The sequence below is a fragment of the Rhinatrema bivittatum genome, chromosome 9 (genome assembly GCF_901001135.1).
Source record: "Rhinatrema bivittatum chromosome 9, aRhiBiv1.1, whole genome shotgun sequence".
Taxonomy (NCBI): Eukaryota; Metazoa; Chordata; class Amphibia; order Gymnophiona; family Rhinatrematidae; genus Rhinatrema; species Rhinatrema bivittatum.
Genome location: NC_042623.1, coordinates 43,297,029 through 43,314,186, shown reverse-complemented (window position 1 = coordinate 43,314,186; position 17,158 = coordinate 43,297,029). Strand labels below are relative to the sequence as shown.

Sequence of the window (17,158 nt, the reverse complement as noted above, 5' to 3'; positions counted from 1 at the left end):
TTTTCTGTCCCTCTCTTCTTGCAGACTAGCAATCACCTCATCGGGCCAAAACCATTCCCATTGGACAGATTGTTGGCAATTTTATACAGTATTGTGGACAGCAGAGTTGCACCAACTGCAAATATCTTCTCCCAGGTGAGCTCATGCAATGTTTTATAACTTTAAAAAAAAATCTTTTGGTATATAATGTAGTCTTTCTACACTGTGGCAGAATGACAAGTTAAAAAAAAAAATCAACCAGATAATAAAATGCTGCTTTTGGGGAGTGATCTTTCCAGAACTTGTTTTAGATGTCTAGAGGTCTCTAGCTAGTATGTCTGGAATAAATTACTCCTGGGGGAATTCTGCACAAAAAAATTGAAACTTCTGTACTAAAAAATTAAAAATTCTGTGCACACATTTTCTAAATTGTGCAAAATTCTGCACATTTGTCAAAATAACACTATTTTTGGCAAATTATCATTCTTCATTTCAGCGCATAAGAAATTGCCATACTGGGTCAGACCAAGGGTCCATCGAGCCCAGCATCCTGTTTCCAACAGAGGCCAAACCAGGCCACAAGAACCTGGCAATTACCCAAACACTAAGTAGATCCCATGCCACTGAATCTAGTAATAATAGTAGCTATTTTCTAAGTCATCTTGATTAATAGCAGGTAATGGACTCCTCCAAGAACTTATCCAAACCTTTTTTAAATCCAGCTACACTAACTGCCCTAACCACATCCCCTGGCAACAAATTCCAGAGTTTAATTGTGCATTGAGTGAAAAGTGCAATCCACTATTTACATTTTTCTCACTTAGCAAGACAGACCAATGTAACATCCCCACTCAACCCGCCCTGAGTTGAAAGTGCCCTTATTTACAGTGGTAGATATATATCCATTTATTTATTTATATCTTTTTCTATACCGTCGTTAAGGTGGGTACTGTCACAACGGTTTACAGTAAGATACAAAAAGCAATGCTATTAAAATCTATCAGTTTACACAGGTGCCATAAGGTTTGGTAACATAGTTTTTAATCAATGTTAGTTGTTAAATGAGTGTGAACACTATCATGTCCAGGTCAATTCTATAGCAGTTTTGAGTCTAGGACTCATTCTATAAATGTAACTTATCTTTTACTGATGAATTCTATTAAAAAAAACATACACCCTTAGTGATTACTGTTTGTGTGGGTGTTTTGTACCTTGCACTTCCCTGGTTTGAACCTTGCATTTCCCTGGATTCTATTCTCCCTTCTATTTTTGAAAGGCTTGTTTAAATAGCCAAATTTTTAGATTTTTTCTAAATGTTTTGTTTTCTCTTTGTAGTCTTAATTCCAATGGCATGGAGTTCCATAGTATGGGTCCCGTTAAGGATAACACCCTTTCTCTTACCTGGGTTAGTCTTGCTGTTTTGACTGATGGAATAGTTAGAAGTGCTTTGTTGGCTGATCTTAGATTTCTGTTGGGGATGTGTACGCGAAGGGCTGTGTTAAGCCAGTCTGCGTTTTCGTTGTGTATTAATTTGTGTATGGTGCATAGTGTTTTGTACTGTATTCTTTGTTCAATGGGAAGCCAGTGCAATTCAGCCGGTGTTCCGTAATGTGGTCTCTTTTTTCCTTTTTCCAGTTAATACTCTTGCAGCCGTGTTCTGCGATATTTGTAGTGGTCTTATGGAGGTGTATGGTAAACCTAGTAGAAGGGTATTGCAATAATCAGTGCTTGCAAATATTAGTGCTTGTAGTACTGATCGAAAGTTGGCGGTTGTTAGAAGTGGTTTGTTTTCTGAGGACCATGAGTTTGGCGTATCCTTCCTTTACTTTTATTGATATATGTTGTTTTAAGCTTAGTTCTGTGTCGATTTATTACTCCTAGATTCCGTACTTTCTCTGCAAGTATTATTTGTTGTTTGTTATTGAGTGTGATTGGGTTGTGTGAGATCTCCATGTTTTTTTCCTTTCTAAATGAAGGAATTCTGTCTTCTCTATATTAATTACTAGCTCCATTTGATTTAATAGTTGTTTGATAATGTCTAGATACTTGTTCGCTATGTTTATTTTATAAATTGAATATCGTCTGCATATATGTAGTGAGTGATTCCCAGGCCGGCTAGCAAGTGGCATAATGGCAGCAGGTATATGTTGAAAAGTGTAGCAGACAGGGCGGATCCCTGTGATACTCCTGTTTGAAGGTCTATTTTTTCTGACATAGAATCTTTGATTTGAACTTGAAAATATCTGTTGCTTAGATGTGATCTAAACCAGCTGATTGTTTTGTTGCCTAATCCTATTTCTTCTAGTCTATTTAAAAGTATGTTGTGATTTACAGTATCAAAAGCTGCTGAGAGGTCTAGTATCACTAGAATGTAATGTTTACCGTTATCGAATCCCCTCATGATGTTGTCTGTCAGCGCCAGTAGGAGTGTCTCTGTGCTATAATGTTTTCGAAATCCATGTTGTGAGGGATATAGGATGTTATTGTTATCTAGGTGTTCCGCTAGTTGCTTTTGTATAGTTTTTTCTATTAATTTTGCAATTAAGGGTAGGTTTGATACAGGTCTGTAGTTGCTCAGGTTAAGTGGGTCGCTGTTTTTCTTCTTTAAAATAGGTTTTACGATTGCTCCTTTCAGTGCATCTGGCATGGATCCTTCCTCTAAGGATAGATTAACGATCTTTGCCAGTGTCGGTGATACAGTGTTGGTTACTTTTTTTATATCTGTGGTGGTTGTTGTGTCACAAGCATGTGGGGCGGGATTTAGTTTTTTTAGCATAACTTCGATTTCCAATTCTGATACTTCATAGAATGTTGACCATTGTTTAATTTCTCTTTTTTTTCATTTTAATTTCTTGTTTCGTTGTATTTGGGATTTTAGTTTTTAGGTTCTTAATTTTGTCATTAAAAAATGTTGCAATTTCGTTGCATCTATTTTCTGGAAGGTTTTGTGGAGATTCGGATTTGTCATTAGTGAGGTTTTTTACTATGGTAAATAATGTTCTTGGGTTTTCATATTTTTCTATTTTAGAGCTATAGAACTGTTTTTTTTGTATCTAGAATGACTTGTTTATAGTAAGCTAGGTGTTTTCTGTATTTTAAGTTTTCATTGTTTTTATTTTTTCTCCAATCTTTTTCTTTTTTTCTTAGCTTTCTCTTGCTTTCCTTTATCTTTTCATTATACCAAGGGTTCGTTTGTTTAGTATCCCTAATGTTAATATGTTTGATTGGGTTTATCTCTTCAGCTATTTTTCTGGTTGTTTGCAACCATGCTGTGGTTGCGGAGCAGCAGTTTGTGTAGTCTAATTTTGTTAGTTTTTCTTCTAACTTTTCTTTTAGGGTTTCTAGGTCATACGGTGGGCGATATTTAACTTTGATGGGTTCTTTTTTCCTTTCTTGTGTATGGGGTTCACTGTATTTAGTCACTGTATTTAGTTCACTGTATTTAGTCATGTTCTCTCCCCCCCTCCCCTCTCTCAACCTCTCCCACCCTTTCTTTCCCTCCAGAAATTTCCCAGGCCTGGTCTTTCAGGCTTGTGGAGCTAGGCTGGAAGGCCTTCCATGTGCTTTCAGGGATCATGCTCTTCCTCTTCCGGCATGGCTTGTGGAGCAATTATTGCCATGATCCTGCCTGCGATTGCATTCAGAGTGGTGGTGTGGCCTGGATTCTGCAAGGTGAAGGGAGGAATCTGTGAGAAGGGGGCATACTGCACAAATTCTGCATTCTGCAGTAGGGCGCAGAATTCCCCGAGGACTAAATTATATAGCAAATAGAGGTGCATAACCCACTGGTTTTGGATTCACTTGTCTTTACACTAAGAAATAAATTATATTTATTAAGCTTATAACTCACAAATTCCAGTCATTCGACTCTTCACACAGCTTACACCTTACATCCATAATAATGCAAGCACATATTGACAATCATAAAATAAGTAAAAATTTAAGTTTAACCATCATTCAAATATGGATGTAAAAGGTGTAAGCTGTGGGGCAGATTTTAAAACCTGCGCGCGGGCACAGATTTGTTCGCGCAACCTGGCACGAACAAATCTACACCCGATTTTATAACCTGTGCGCACATGTTATAAAATCCAGGGTCGGCGCATGCAAGGGGGTGCACAATTGTGCAACTTGCGTGCGCCAAGCCGCGCAGTCTGCCTCCGTTCCCTCCGATGCCACTCCGAAATAGGAGCGGCCTTGGAGGGAACTTTCCTTCCGCGCCCCCAGCCCTACCTAGAACCCCCCTTACCTTAGTTGAAGAAGTTACGCCGGCCAACAGCCGGCCCGCAATCCCGCACGCAGGGGGAGGCAGGGGTAGGTTTTCAGGGGTTGTGCGCGCAACCCTTTGAAAATTTACCCCTGTGTGAACAATCAAATGACTGGAATTTGTGAGTTATAAGCTTAAGAAATATAATTTATTTCTTAGTGTAAAGACAAGTGAATCCAAAACCAGTTGGTCATGCACCTCTACTACCAGCAGATGGAGACGGATCAAAGCTGACATCATAGTATATATACCCCTGCAGTGACAGCCCACCAGTATTCTCCATCTCCAGCAGATGTGGTGGATATGCATCTCCCTACTGGGATTGCTTTAAGTTTTAGAAGGAGAACAGGAGGAAATTAATTCATCCCGCTCTCCTGTGGTGGTGATATGGTCCCTCCCTCAACTGAATATTCCTGAGGTGATTTCTGTGGTCCCTCAGATGATTTCCTTGGTCCAGTAGCTGGTTTTTCAAACCTGTGTGGACTAAACTGTAAAAAAAAAAACCAAACAAAAAAAAATTAAAAAAATGCAGAAAGGCAAGAGGGTGCAGGAAGCCGAGATGATGGTGAAGGTTTTTGCCTTCTCCACCCTGCAGCCAGAAACCAACCTTGTACTCAATTGAGATGGGCCAAGCTCAGGTAAAGGGCAGTTAAATAAATAAATAAATAAATAAAAATGGTAAAGAGAAAGGGAGTTGAGTAGGGATTCCTCCCTGCCCCCGGGGGGTCTTCGTGCTTGGCTTGCGATCCAACGATCATTCCCCACCTCCAGTGGAGTTCAGGGGACGGGAGCAGCCTGGCAGGTTGAGCAGCCCTTGTGGCTAGGCACCGCTCCAAGATTCATCTGGTTCACCGTGTGGTAGGCCGGGGCGGCATATTCTCGTGTTTTGTTTGTGCGACACAGACTGCCCTCTTTAGTTCCGTTGGATTGTCCTTGTGCGCCCAACTGTGCAGCCCATTGGGTGCCTAGTTGCACACATAGGAGCGCCCACCAGAGCACCTGTTTGTGCATGCACATGCCTTTTTTACGTGCATGCACGTGCCTTTTTGCATGCATTATCTGAGCTTCCTAGAGCAGCTCAGTTTGTGTGCCTTATCTGTGAGCACCTAATTTTTTGTGTGCACTGTTGGCATGCTCTTGTTAGGGCATATTAACAGACTGATGGCACCCATACCGAAGAAACCTAAGCACCCTGCCTGTGTGTTGCTTATCATATTCAGGCATCCCAACCTGGCGTTCCCTCAAACTTGTATCAGTGCTGTTTGGAGGCTCAGAAAGAATTGCCGCCTTCTGATTTTACCAAGCCTAGTTCTTCAATGGAAAAAAAGCTGCCAGAAAGGTTGCCTGATTTTGGAGCTCCCCTAACTGGTTCGTCAGCGGGGGGAGGTAGTTCTGTGGGCACAGGTCAGTTGCCCACTAGTTTTGTCATGGATCCTTCTGCCTTTTCTTGTGTAGAATTTTTTTCAAGCACTGCACTCCTTCCTTCAGGCGCAGACCCCGGCCCCATCCAATCTTGACAGATTGGAGTCGCAAGTGATGAAATCCTGCACACTGGGTGCTGTAGGTAAATGTATGGGTACGTCTGCAGCCAGTCTTCCCAGTAGGGACCAAGATAGCACCTTCCATTTCTGGACCTTGTGGCGACTTCTCGCAATGCAAAGGTTCCTTGGTTCTGCAGTCGCAGGAGAGATCCACTAGGTAGCAGCAAAATAGATATATCTGCTGGTCATTTGCTGAATCTGAAAAATCTCTTCTAACCTAATCAGTAAAAATAGCACCCCTGGGAAAAAAGCAGAAATCTCCCTTCCCTCTGAAAAAAAAAAATTTCTCTTAGAAACTTTTCCATTTATAATTTATTACAGGGATTTATTTCTCTGTCTCCCTCTGCAGTACTCGGAGCGATATAGAAGTATATTTACTATCTTACATCCATATAACAGAAGAGAAAATAGTTATGGATTGGTGAGTGGACATGAGAGGGACTTAATGGTGAATGGGTGGTAGGGATATATTCAATTGAGATGAGAGAGCGGGTAGTATAGTATATGTAAGATTAAAAAAAAAAGTGTCAATGGGAAACAGGTAAGGAGTCAGGATTTATAGGGTAGAGAGGTAGAAGGGAATAATACATATAGGCATAGTGCAATGTATAGTACATTGTGGCACAAGTTATACAGGACAAGATGATCAACACGCGGGAGCTGGGAGAGGGGCCCGCGCAGCCGGCGCTTGAGCCCATCGGGGTAAGGCCTTCATCCTCTCGCCCCGACCACCGAGGGCCCCCGTGCCGACCACGCGGGAATTTTAAACTTACCTGCGGCTTCCTCATCGGCATCCTGATCTGACCCGACCAGACCTCCAAACGCGAACCAGGGAAGAGTTTACCGGGAAGGACCCCCCCCTTTGCCCGACGACGCTGACCAGCAACTCCCGAGGCCAAAAGTCGCGCCGGTGACGTCACAGCAACGCGACCCCGCCAGATTTAAAGAGAGCAGGCTCTCTGACCCTCCCTTTACCTCGACCTGCACTGCAGACGCCGGATCAACACGCGGGAGCTGGGAGAGGGGCCCGCGCAGCCGGCGCTTGAGCCCATCGGGGTAAGGCCTTCATCCTCTCGCCCCGACCACCGAGGGCCCCCGTGCCGACCACGCGGGAATTTTAAACTTACCTGCGGCTTCCTCATCGGCATCCTGATCTGACCCGACCAGACCTCCAAACGCAACTTTTCTCCGCGCCAAAAACCTCCGCGATCGGAAGTCCCGCCCACCGAAGCAAGCCTCCAATAGCAGCCAGCCCAGAGGGGCTTTAAATCTGAGTCAGACCGGCGCCGCGCGCCTTGCGTCGCGCGCCTAAGGAGCACGACAAAGGGGCCTGCCCCTTTGTGTGCCCCTTCGTGTAGCCCCGGAGGGCTACACTTCCAGCTCCGGCTCCAACTAGCCTCTACTCACAAAGACTGCCTTCTCCCCCCGGCCCATCAACAGCACAAACGCAGCACCACTACAACACAAGCGCTACACACTAAAATGTTCCCCACCTTCCCAATACCTATTTTACAACACAGCCTGTCAGCAATAGGAAAACCTAACAGATCATTCATACTACAACACAAACGACAGGCGCTACACCGAAACCTTAAATCATTCACCCCAATTTTGATAACACCTATCACCCAACTCTTAGGCCTCACTGTATTCTCACTTTCACTATTCAATGCACAATCTCTGTCCAAGAAATCTCTAATCCTCAACGACTATCTCCTTGATACCAAACCAGATATATGTGCTATAACAGAAACATGGCTCAAACCCACGGACACAGCAATTATAAACCAACTTCCCACATCAAACTACGACATCTTCTCCATCCCCCGACTGAAAAAAGAGGAGGAGGACTCCTATTTGCATCAAAAAAAGACCTCGGGTTCATCCAGCACCCATACAACTCAGACTCTAAACTAGAAATGGGTCTCTTCACCTCGGAACAACTACAAATCCTACTCGTCTACGCCCCTCCGGGCCTCCTTGAGACAGACCCCTCCCCCTTAGTAGAGGAAATCACAACCCTCATCAAACTGGACGCTCCAGCAATTATCCTAGGAGATTTTAATCTGCATGTGGACAACCCTACCCCATCATCCAGCTGTGAATCCTTTCTCTCAGCCCTCTCAGCCCTGGGTTTCAAACAATTAGTTACCAAACCCACACACAAAGCAGGCCACACGCTGGATCTTATCTTTATTAACCCAGGCATCAAACATTCTTCACGCCTCAAAAGCAAGAAGGTCCCTTGGTCTGATCACTCACTTATCTCAACCGCATTCTCATTGAAAAAACCCTCCACCTCCAAAGGGCCCTCACCATCTTTCCCATACAGAAGATCCTGCTCTACAGAAGACCTCAGCTCCCACCTAGCCTCTCAACTTCCATCCATTGATCTCTCAAACCCGAACACAGCTCTCCGCTCTTGGAAAGCCATCACAGATTCCATAGCCGACAAGCTATGTCCGCTAGCAACCAAAAAATCACTCCCAAACGCCTCCAAAAGACAACCATGGTTCACGGAAGAACTAAGAAAGCTAAAACAAAATCTAAGACAGAAAGAGAGCGACTGGCGCAAATCCCCAAGCACCAATACACGATCCATCTACAAAGCCACCCTCCATCAATACAAGTCAACTACCTCTAAATCCAAAAGGGACTACTATGCAACCAAGATTCACCACTTAATCTTCGACGCAAAAGCCCTCTTCGCCTATGTCTCCAATCTCACCCAAATCATCCCACAGGAGATTCCCAACGACCTAGCACAATCCAAAGCTGAAGAACTTGCTCTTCATTTTCACAACAAAGTCAACAGCCTTCTAACTCATCTGCCTTCTAATCCCACCGACCCTGCTCTTTACCAGTCTCTTCAACAATCATCCCTCAACAACAATGGTCTGGAAACACTTGAACCCATCTCTATCTTAGAGATACAAACTCTTATAAGAAGAATGAAACCTTCCTCCCATCCTTTGGATACTATCCCCACCAAACTGCTCCTGGCCATCCCTGACTCCATCGCTAAAACATTGTCGGACATCATAAACTGCTCACTCTCCCAAGGACTATATCCTGACGACCTCAAATTGGCCTCCATCAAACCTCTACTCAAGAAACCCAACTTGGATCCTAAAGACCCCAACAACTTCCGTCCTATCGCCAATCTTCCATTCATAGCCAAGATTCTAGAAAAAGTTGTCAATACTCAACTCTCCGAATACATAGAAGAAAACAAAATCCTATTCCAATCACAATACGGATTTCGCAAATCACTGAACACAGAATCCCTCCTCATCTCCATGTCTGACTTCATATTAATGGGCCTTGACAAAGGCCAATCCTTCCTCTTAATTCTACTGGACCTATCAGCCGCCTTTGATACGGTCAATCATTCCATTCTCACTTCCATTCTGGCTTCTATAGGTATCTCAGGCACCGCTCTCTCATGGTTTAAATCTTTTCTCTCCAACAGAGGCTTCAAGGTTAAGATACAGAACAAAGAATCTTCACGAATGGACGCATCCATAGGAGTCCCTCAGGGCTCCTCACTGTCACCTACACTCTTTAACATTTATCTTTTACCCATCTGCCAACTCCTCTCCAACCTTAACCTCAAACATTTCCTCTACGCAGACGACATCCAGATCGTGATACCCATTAAAGAATCCTACACAAAAACATTGGTTCACTGGGAAAACTGCCTCTTCGAAATTAAACATCTCCTGGCTAACCTAAACCTAGTTTTAAACTCCTCTAAAACAGAACTGCTTGTCATCTCCCCAGATAACAATGCCATCTCTAATCCTCCAACTATCCCAACTACTACACAGGTGAGAGATCTAGGAGTATTAATTGATAACCGGATGAACCTTAAAGCTTCCATCAACAGAACCACCAAGGACTGTTTCCACAAACTCCAAGTTCTGAAAAGAATTAGACCACTCTTCCACACTCAGGACTTCAGAACCATCCTACAAGCCATCATTTTTTCTAAGATCGATTACTGTAACTCTATCCTTCTGGGCCTACCCTCCTCCTATACTAGACCCCTCCAGATGTTACAAAACGCTGCGGCAAGATTACTGACAAACTCCAGGAGGAGGGACCATATATCTCCAATCCTAAAAGATCTCCACTGGTTGCCTGCTCACTTTAGAATCCTCTACAAATCTCTTTCCATAATATACAAAACCATCCATCAACTCACCCCACTCGACTTACAAGTCCCATTCCAAATTTATAACTCCTCCAGACCAACAAGAGACACACTCAGAGGATCTCTTCAAGTGCCCCCAGCCAAAACTACCAAACACATTACCTTGAGAGATCGGGCCTTTTCAACAGCCGGCCCCCTTCTATGGAACTCCATCCCACCGGACCTTAGACAGGAGCCCAGCCTCCCAACCTTCAGGAAGAGACTCAAGACCTGGCTGTTTAAAAAAGCTTTCCCGGACACCGATTAATTCTATTTAGCCAGATTCTACCACTTCCACATGTAAAAATGTTATTACTAATGTAAATACCTATACCTAATGTTATTCTCTCCCTTTTCTTCTCTCCTCCCAGTTCTATTACCTTGTTATTTGTAACTGCTTCCTTCTACACAAATAGGTTATTGAATTGTTCACTGTACACCCCTGTTATATGTAAACCGGCATGATGTGTTGCAACATGAATGCCGGTATATAAAAATTTTAAATAAATAAATAAATAAATATAGTAGGCTGGTGGTAGATTTCATATGCAGTGAGAGAGGTCAGAGCTGGTGCTGGTGGGGATCGGGAGGGTAGATATAGATTTTCTATGTAAGTTTTCTGTTGGATAAGCAATTACTGAAACATGTAATTCAAAGAAGCATAAACATGAAGGTAAACATGAACTAAATATTTACATAAGACACTTATTACTATACAAACTGCTATCCAACTTATCTCCTTTTTGCACAGAGCACAAATAGGAAAGGTTTCTTGTTGCAAAGTTTAAAACATATGAAGGGCAGTATATCTGTGCAGTGGAATCAGGAATGGTGCTAGCTTTTTTTTGCTGCCCTGTGCGAAAAATTACTGTGCTTATCCCCCCCCCCCCCCAGTTCATTCACGCTCTGTCCTGGGCCCATCAAATAAACCCTAGCTCCATCATGCAATCTATATTTTTAAAAGCTGACACTCTCGCTCCTTGTGACGTTGGACAAGTCACTTTACCCTCCATTGCCTCAGGTACAAACTTAGATTGTAAGCCCTTTGGGGATAGGGAAATACCTACAGTACCTGAGTGTAATCCGCTTTGAAATGCTGAAAAAAAGTTTGAAAAGCAGAATATATATAAAAAAATAAAATCTAAAAATCCCCCACCCCAGAACCCATAGATAGGGAAGGGTATTAGGTACCCTAGGCAAACCTTCAGCCTTGCACACATGCCACCCTACCCCCACACCCTTTTCAGATACACACAATTAAACTATGCATTTATAACCAATTTCACATAAAAACATTCAAAAGTACAGTCTGCTGAGGCAATAATATCACAACATGCATATTATATTTACATACACTGCTGTGATGCCAACCAGAAAACTGCCAAAAAAAAAAAAAGGCACTTATAATTCCTATGGAATTAGAATTTTTGTAATGCGTGCTGGTGTGGGCTTAGAAAGGCATGAATAAACGGAATTACCAATTCAATTTAGTAAACCTACCATACCAAAACAACCCTAACCAGGTGCTTCAAGACTCTTCTGATGCTACATAAGGAGAGAGAAGTGAGAGCAAGGGGGGAAAGAGAACTGGAGAGGAGACAGGAAGAAGGATGAGCGAGGAATGAAGTATACAGGGAATGGAAAAGAGGACGTGAGAGAAAAGGTATGCTGGGGAGGAAGAGAGTTGTGTGAGGTGAGAATAGGAGCCGCGGTGGTGGGGAAAGAGATGCGGAGGCATAACTGGTGCAGTAATGAAATGGGGGGATACTGCTCCAGCCTAAAGATGGATCTGAACTTAGGGACATACATTATAAAACTAAAATCAAAATATACCTGATGAAAAGTCTGCAACTTTGGCGTTTCTCTGCTCCCAGTTGCTATATCTGGCTTTCTTCTTTTCTCTCTTATGCTCTTGTGAGGTTAACCAGAGAACGTGTGGAGGGCACTTTACCTTGCCCAGTGCACTGTTGAGGGTTGTGGGGAGGGACGGAGAAAGGAATACTCTTGCTTGGAATGATGAAATGTTGCAGTGTCTTGAAATCTATGCAAAATATTGCTTTAACTTGAATATACAGGCCTGCCCAAATACAACACCCCATCGGGCTCTGTAAACAGTGCAGTGCAACCCTTTACTATTCTCCACTGATATTTATTTACTGCTCTGAGAGGTCAAGTCACTTACTGACATACCTTTAATGCCCATCTCCACATGCAGTGGGATTTGATCGGTAGAACTACTTGTTTGTGCCACAGACTATTTTGTCAGGAATGGATGACCTCGTGAACTGAAGGATTTAAACATTTCTGTGTTAACAGTACCTTGAAAATTACTATATGCATTCCCATTTTTATCACGTTTCCAAACTTCTAATAAAACTGCTTTCATTTCGAAAGGTATATTTATAAGTATTTTATTGCAAGATTGTATTTTCACCTACCTCACCCTTAACATAAAATGTGCAGTTTTCAAGCCATAAGGGTAGATTTAGAAAGAATGACTTTTTCAAGGAGTCTCTTCCTTCCGTGAGCATGGCAGTGCAGGAATCTTATTCGGCAGGCTAGTGAATATATATATTGTAAATTTACCTAGGCTTTGCTGTCCCTACAGTTACCAGTCAGGGTACTGCAGTGACCTGTAAATACCCATTTGCTAATCATAGCTGACAGTTTTTTTACATTGAACTCAAATTACAGAAGACCCTAAGAGGAGCTAAGCTGAGGCAGACCAATGGTCCATCAAGCCCAGCATCCAGTCTGACAGTTGCTAGTCTGCATCACTTGGAAGAACCCAGCAGATCCTAATAGGAAAGTTCATTCGCTATTGCTCAGTCCTAGAAGAATGAAGGGGAGACGCCCAAGTTTAAATGGCTAATACTCTGTCAAACCAAGTTCAAAATTCTAGCACTGGCTTTTAAGGCCCTCAAAGAAAGACTTCTTCTCTGTGGAGGACTCCCCTGCCTTCAGTGGCAAGCTTTAAACGTTCGAGAGGCTGGTAGATGGGTTGGCAATCACTTATTTCTAATATATGGTTTGTAACATTTGATAAGTTTTGGGTTTTTTCCCCCCCATCATAGTTTAGAGTTTGAGTATCACAAATGTATTTGTTTAAATAAATATATTCCCTTCAGCTCATTACTGAAAAAAGGAGTAACCATGTCTGACTATACAAGTAAACTGTACGTTGCATTATGCCAGCAGTGAACACTATTTGTATAGTCAGACATTATTGGCCTTTACACTGGTATAAAATGTATATAATATTCAAAATCTAGTCAAATGTATTCAGTAACTTTTTTATTAAGCTATTGTGCAATATGTTTGATCTTTATTTCTATGTAACATGGCAGCTTATAGTACTGTATTCATTTTTAACAATTTAAACTGTGAATATTTCATTTGAGCACTAGATGGCAGTGTTAATCTATCAAGATAGGATTGCTAAATTCTAAGCCTGACATATGTAGGGAAATAAAAGGTACATAAAATGTATTTTCTTTGATTTGCGCCTCCATTTTGTGGCTTTTCATTCTTCTTGATGCTATTCATTTTTTGCTTGGTTGGAAAAAAAAAATAGCAAAATATACATTTCAGACACAGAGCATCTCAGACATTTTAGAAATATATAGCATTGTGAGATCAATAGTCAAAGTGATCCAGCCAACTAACTAGTGAGTTAGCTGGCTAGATGCACATTTTTTGAAAATGTATTGCTGCTGAGTGGCTAAATAAAGTCTCCTAGTTTTACTAGGCAGCCCTGGGTTGGGAGTAGTAACTCGGCCGTTAAATGTTAATTTTCAGTATAATATAGCCGGCTATGTCATCCCAGAGTGTGCTGTTCAAAATTTATCCCTTTAAATTGAAATCTTTTTATTAAGTACATAATGACAGCTTGTCCAACAGTCTTATAACAACGTTTACAATTTTATTTTTATTTATTTGTTTTTCTATACTGGCATTCGCGATAGGTATTACATCATGCTGGTTTACATTTAACAAAGGGGTGTAAAATGAGGATACAATAAAAACATTAACAGGTGCGGAGCGAAAAGGTTGCAGTTACAATAAAACAGGGAAAAACACAACTGGGAGCAGAGAAAAGGTGATAGGAATTTAACAGAGAACAATTATTTACAAATTTATGGAATTTACAATGTTATGGAATTTATAGTGTTATTATTTACCGTGTTATGGTAATGTCTGAGAGTAGGTTAATGGTAAGTTAAGGTTCAGTTGGGGTCTGGAAAGGCTTTCTTAAATAACCACGTTTTGAGTCTTTTCCTGAATGTTGGAAGGCAGGGTTCCTGTCGCAGATCCGGTGGAATGGAGTTCCATAGAAGTGCTCCTGCTGTGGAGAAGGCCCTGTCTCTGAAGGTTATATGATGAGAGGTTTTGGAGTGTGGTACATGTAGAGATTCTCTATAAGACTCTCTGATGGGTTTGGAGGAGGTATGTTTTCTGAATGGAATTTGTAGGTTATTTATTTATTTATTTTATTTATTAACTTTTATTTACCGACATTCGTGAAGCACATCATGCCGGTTTACAAAGAACTCAGGTGGTTAAGCGGAGAATGTTGATGGATAGGTTTGTAGATGGTGGTAATGGACTTACATATAATTCTAAAGTAAATTGGCAACCAATGTAGGTCTTTGAGGATTGGAGATATGTGGTCTCTTCTCCTTGTGTTTGTCAATATTCTGGCTGACGTGTTTTGAGCCATCTGAAGAGGTTTGGTGTGAGATGAGGGGAGACCTAATAATATAGAGTTGCAGTAATCTAACTTAGAGAAGATTATTGCTTGCAGGACTGTTCTGTAGTCATGAAAGTGGAAAAGTGGTTTTATTCTTTTTAGGACATGTAGTTTATGAAAGCAGTCCTTGGTTGTTTGGTTAATAAATGATTTTAGGTTTAGCCGATTATCAATTATGGCTCCTAGGTCTCTTACTTGTGATATTTGTAAGTTGGCTGGTGGATTTGTAGTGATGTTACTGTTTTCCGGGGATATGAGAAGGAGTTCACTTTTTGAAGAATTTAGGATTAAGTTTAGACTGGAGAGGAGGCAGTTGATTTCTAGAAGGCAATTTTCCCAGAATTCTAGAGTTTTTGTGATGAATTCTTTAAGGGGGATCACGATCTGGACATCGGCGTATAAAAAGTGTTTTAGGTTCAGTTTGGTTAACAACTGGCAGAGTGGGAGTAGGTAAATGTTAAAGAGCGTGGGTGAGAGGGAGGAGCCCTGCGGAACTCCTAGTGAGGAAGGATAACGGCGAGATTCTTTTTTGTGTACAATTAACTCTCTTCCTATCCCCAACTTCACCTCCACTAACCACCCCCCAATTCTCCCTACCCCAATCTCTCAGCCTACCCATTCATTCCCATCTCATCCCAAAACTTTCCTCAAGCCAAATTATCATTAACCTCCTTACCTTACAGGATCATCTTATTGAATTAGACATTAATACCTGTATATCACACTAAGAATCATTTAGCATCATGCTCCTAGCAAAATCTACCTCTTTAATTGAGTAGTTATCTTTTAGGTCATTATATACTAAAATAAGCATTAATGACAGCTTTCAGCTGAGACCTGGAAAGCAGCCAAAGTGAGGTTGAATTTTTACATAATACAGTTAATATTACTGCGGATATAAACTTTCCTATTGTTTTGTATATTGAAACAATTGAAAACCATTTAAACTGGTTGATAAAACTGTTTCCAAACATTCTGTTTGCACCAGTGAGTCTTTATCAGTGGCATACTCTCTTGGTGAAATTCCAATAATTGTAACACAGGTGTCAGTCTCCATTCTAAAAGGAAAGCAGCCAAGACTTTAACCTTAATATCCTGTGTACACAAGATGGCTCTGTTAGTGGGCTGAAGCCCTTAAATAAGGTCTGAAATTGGTTACCGAGGCTGGACAGTACTTTTGTGTTAGTCAGCCATGCATGTCAAGTGAAGTTATACATCAACCACTGGAAAACGTTTAACAGTCTGGATCTTGGATGCTGAAGGTTAAAAGCTGATATTGCCTGATTAGGCTGTTTAGATGTTTTACATCCCCAGAAAAGGAATGATATAATGGCTAAGGAAAAACAGTGGTGTGACCTCAGATATATTTAAAGTTAAATACTTAAGAGCTGGAACAAAATATTGGTTCTTATTCATTAATACACTAGAGGTGGTGCTTTGGTTTGGGGTAGTAACCGCCGTGTCAAGCAAGCTACTCTCCTGCTTTTTTGTGGATGCAAATCCTTTTTTCCACATTTCCTCTTGCTGTAGAAGCATAGAGCAATTTTGGAGTCGCATTAACTGTGTGCATGTTTATTGAATAAGGATATTAATCTCCAGGTAGTAGCTGTCATTCCCGCAAGCAAGCCAGCCCCGTGCCTCAGTGTACTTGAATATGTAAATGTCTCAGATACTTGAATGACTCTGATTTGAATTATCACAGAATGCTGAACTTTTGTAAAATTTAAAATTGTGACATAATGGTGGAGAATACAGAGTAGTTAAATCTCAAGCGGATTGTGATAAATTACAGGAAGGACCTTGTGAGACTGAAAATTGGGCTTCCAAATAGTGGATGAAATTTAATTTGGACAAGTGCAAGGTGATGCATATAGGGAAAAATAACCCTCGCTGTAGTTACACAATGTTAGGTTCTATCTTAGGACTTACCACCCAGGAAAGAGATCTAAGTGTCGTGGTGGATAATACATTAAAATCATTGGCTTGGTGTGCTGTGGCGGTCAAAAAATCAAACAGAATATTAGGAATTATTTGGAAGAGAATGGTAAAATGGTGGATGTCATAATGCCTCTGTTTTGCTCCATGGTGATACCACACCTTAATTACTGTGTGCAATTCTGGTTGCTGTATCTCAAAGATATAGTTGCATTGGAGAAAGTGCAGAGAAAGGCGATCAAAATAAGGGGCATGGAATTGCTCCCCTATGAGGAAAGGCTAAAGAAGTTAGGGCTGTTCAATTTGGAGAAGACAACTGAGGGAGGATATAGTAGAGGTCTACAAAATCATGAAAGGACTTGAACAGGTTAATGTAAATTAGTTATTCACTCTCTCAAATAATAAAAGGACTAGGGGGCACTCCATGAAGTTAGCAAGTAGCTCATTTAAAACAAATTGAAGAAAATTCTTTTTCACTCAGTGCATGGTTA

At 41.4% G+C, this 17,158-nt stretch overlaps 1 protein-coding gene across 6 annotated transcripts in view; it reads left to right on the top strand.

Annotated features, from left to right (window-relative positions):
- Nucleotides 1–17,158, top strand: part of ORC5 (origin recognition complex subunit 5) — a 320,424-nt gene that overhangs the window by 193,413 nt on the left and 109,853 nt on the right. For 5 of the 6 annotated variants that reach the window (XM_029616273.1, XM_029616274.1, XM_029616270.1 and 2 more), the window contains one exon: nucleotides 25–135. The exons of the other annotated variant lie outside the window; for it this stretch is intronic. In XM_029616273.1, coding sequence (XP_029472133.1) covers nucleotides 25–135 — 111 coding nt within the window. The remainder of the gene's footprint in view (nucleotides 1–24; nucleotides 136–17,158) is intronic. 6 annotated transcript variants of the gene reach the window in all.